Source organism: Lissotriton vulgaris, unplaced genomic scaffold (genome assembly GCF_964263255.1).
Source record: "Lissotriton vulgaris unplaced genomic scaffold, aLisVul1.2 SCAFFOLD_562, whole genome shotgun sequence".
In the NCBI taxonomy this organism is placed as follows: Eukaryota; Metazoa; Chordata; class Amphibia; order Caudata; family Salamandridae; genus Lissotriton; species Lissotriton vulgaris.
In genome coordinates, this window is record NW_028250739.1 from 424,461 (window position 1) to 427,816 (window position 3,356).

The following is a 3,356-nucleotide window of genomic DNA, read 5'->3' on the forward strand; positions in this document are numbered from 1 at the left end:
GGTGGGAGTTGCTTAGTATTTTCTACAGTTCAGCATAGAAGCGTAATTCCCACAGAAATGCTGCGTCGCAGACTCTGAAAAGCTGCGCAGCCACTACACAAATAAAAAACACTTATCCAAGGCCATAAACCCTAAAAACGGTCAAAGGTAAAACCAATTTTCTCCAAAGAAGCTTCTTTTTTCACATGCATTTTCCAAAAACAATAATATTAACCAAAAAGGACTATATGTGTGTGCACAAAACACACTGAATTGTCTTCTTGCCCTTTATAAATAACATTACTCGACGCAATAGTTAGGTTGGCCCTGCAGCAATACATACCTCTTTGTCACCACGTTTCTCTGGAAGCGGCGCTCAACCTGCTGAGGTGTTCAAGAATGCACCCGTTGTTCCTGTGAATTGGTATCAATAGTAAAGCTCTGAACTCTGACCCCGCGAGGTATCTCCCCATTAGTTTTAAAAGAAAAACGCTACAGCCTAGTCCTCTATAACTGGCCTAAGGCTGTGCTTGCCTCGCCTTGTACTTTCGGTCCACGGTACAAGCCACACTCCCCTGCCCACAGGTCACTGTTTACAGAGGATTAGAGTGTGGCTCGTGAGACATTTGTATTTTTTCAGGGGGTTTGTGTAAATGTGTATGCCCGGAATGTACAGTGCAGGATGATGTCAGATAGCTGTTTATAGTAACCAAGCTGAACAACCAAGCTAGGAACGTGACTATTTATTGTGTACTGTTCACATAATTTAAACAAACACGGCCAAGTTCACGCAAGCAAACGGTTTTATGACTCGAGGTCAGCCTGCCAATGGGAGAAGAGAAATCAATTGCACTGAGGAAAAAAACGCTGTGATTACATAACTGCGGGGAATGTGTGTCATACATAGAGTGCCTCAAACAAATATATGCATATCAAAATCTCTCAAAAAGACCAAGGGAAATAGAATTAGCTCTTATGATTTTAAAAAAAGTTTACAAATAAGGCCGTTTTAATGATAGCGAAAAAAAATAATAACTTGCCATGACGTTTTAGATTTCAGCAACATCTATACTACCCATTTACTAATGCATAGCAGCAGCAGGCGCGCAACACCCATTGGGCTCACGGGGCATTAGCCCCCCCGTCGTGTGTGTGCACGCGGGGGGGGGGGGATTGGAGACAGCTTCGCGGGCTGGCAAGCATCAAATTGCAGCCGCACCCGAGTACTTAACAGGTCTTTCAAAGACCATTTACTTGTAAATGAGGCTGATTTACTTGTAAATGAGGCTGATTTACTTGTAAATGAGGTTTCTTACAGCCACTCTGTCCGTGGAAGAATCAGCCCCCCACCGAAATATTTTCAAGACCCCCCAAAATTTGGCTCTAGTTGCCAGCCTGAGCAGCAGTGCCGGTAGCAGGTATAATTAAGAAGGAAGGGTCAGTAAACAAAGTTCATTGTTTCCTCGCACAAATCAGGCAATCGTTGTCAGTGCTTGCAGAACCCTAGAGTTTTGTCTTCATTTCTCCTAAGCACCTACGCATGTGCATCAGTTAACTGGCTGCTCAGATGCACCTTTGGTTGTGGTCTGAGCTGTAAACCATTAAAAACGGAGCACAGCTTATTGAAATGTGTAGAAATTGCTTTTGGAGGAGGTTCTCTCATTGTGGTGTACAAGAATAACTTATATCCCTAAAAAAACAAAAAAAGGAAAAACACATTTCGATTCAATAGGAATTCACAACACTTTTACTTCTTATTTGTAAGGAATTCCTTCTGCCCCTTCTCGCCAAATCTGCGAACCCTGTAAATGGTCTCCAGCTGTTTCTCAATTGTTTTAATAATGTCCACCTCATTGGAAATGTGAACATAGCGGACGTTCTGGCCTCTCATAAACAGGTCATCCAGGTCGGATACACGTTCCTTCGGGTCTGTGTAGGTCACCTCCGCGAGGCGGATGTTCATGAAGGCGTCCACATTGATGACGCATCCCTTTGCGGTGCTCTCGTCCCATAGCTCCACAGTGGTGACAAGCCTGTGAATGCCTTGAAGCAGTATTATCAGGCTGTTCTCTGCAATAGTCCGTTCCTTGATGGAGTGAGTGACTTTCATTGTAGGGCAGCAAAGCTCACTCGCCCTGAGCTGGCGGTATCAGCCCTGGTGGGGTTTCAAGATCGCTCACCCGTCAGTCTCTCTTCTTCCTCCAAGGAATGAGCTTGCAGCATGGTCGTAAAAATATGCCGATCTGACTAACACTGCCAGATCCCAACTTCTCAGAAAGAACAAATCCGTATCCCGCGTCACCTTTATTTATAGGCAGAGTATGTCATTGAACCTCGAATTTGTAGATAATAGCAAACACACAGCACGTTTAAACAAGAAACATGGGTGCCACCTCTTTCTCCAGTGCCCGTGCCCCAGCGCCCACTCCTTTATTAACATCTTGTGACCTGTGAAGTACTCGGGTGCGGTCCTATAAGACAGACGGCAGACCACAACAGCTGCCCCCCCCCCTCCCACGTGAGCCAAGCAGGGGGCCTGGTGTAGCACCATATATATGCATGTAATTATTTATTCCCAATCTGGGCAACACAGGATTACATTCTGAGACTGTCTGATTATTCTATCATGTGCACTGGTCACATTAACTGACTGAGCAGAAATTCCAGATGTCATTTTTTTAAATTGCATGTACTTTTCATTTTCGGTATTTGTTTTAAATGTTTTACCTAGAAGTGAAAGGGTAACAAAATAGCTGTGGAATATTTTGTTGTGTCCTTTTCCGCTTGGATGCTGACGCTGACTTTGCACTGAAAATGTGTCATTTAACAGGTGCTGAGTTTTGCGTCTGATAATGTTTATGAAGCGCTGACTCGACCTAAAGGTATTGGAGTGCCAGCAGTTACATTGCACAAGGCCCCACACATTTTTGTGGGTTTTAGGCACGGGGAAATTAACTCATTTGCCAGGAATCACAGTATGTTGAGGGGGCGCTGAGATTCAAACCTAATTTCCTGCTACAAAGAATGAAGCTCTGGCCGTTACACCACACATCCTCTCTCATTCCTGCTGTGGAACGCTGGTTGCTTTCTTCTAGTGAGGCTGCTCGTCCTCAGAGGGAATATCCGAATTTCAAAGTGGAATCTCTGCAATTTAGAGAGACCTGCTCCTGCTTTGCCTTCATCGGATCGCTTTCTAAAGTGTCTCTGCTTACCACCTAGTGTTGCTCTCGCCTTTGGGCCATTCACACCTCGGCTCCCCGGGTGCAGAAGCAGTGAAGCAGTGTTTTCCCCTGACACCTCCGTGCCAGGCGACTACAGGCAGGCCAATGCTTGTAATGCTTTGGCGCCATCAAGTGGCCAAGTGGCCAACAACTAGG

At 45.2% G+C, this 3,356-nt stretch overlaps 1 protein-coding gene across 1 annotated transcript; it reads right to left on the reverse strand.

Moving 5' to 3' along the window:
- Positions 1-1,726: 1,726 nt before the first annotated feature.
- LOC147663142 (U7 snRNA-associated Sm-like protein LSm10) lies at positions 1,727-2,089 on the reverse strand. Its single transcript, XM_086950645.1, has one exon. It carries the CDS (start codon positions 2,087-2,089, stop codon positions 1,727-1,729), a length of 363 nt encoding a protein of 120 aa, XP_086806771.1.
- Positions 2,090-3,356: the final 1,267 nt, after the last annotated feature.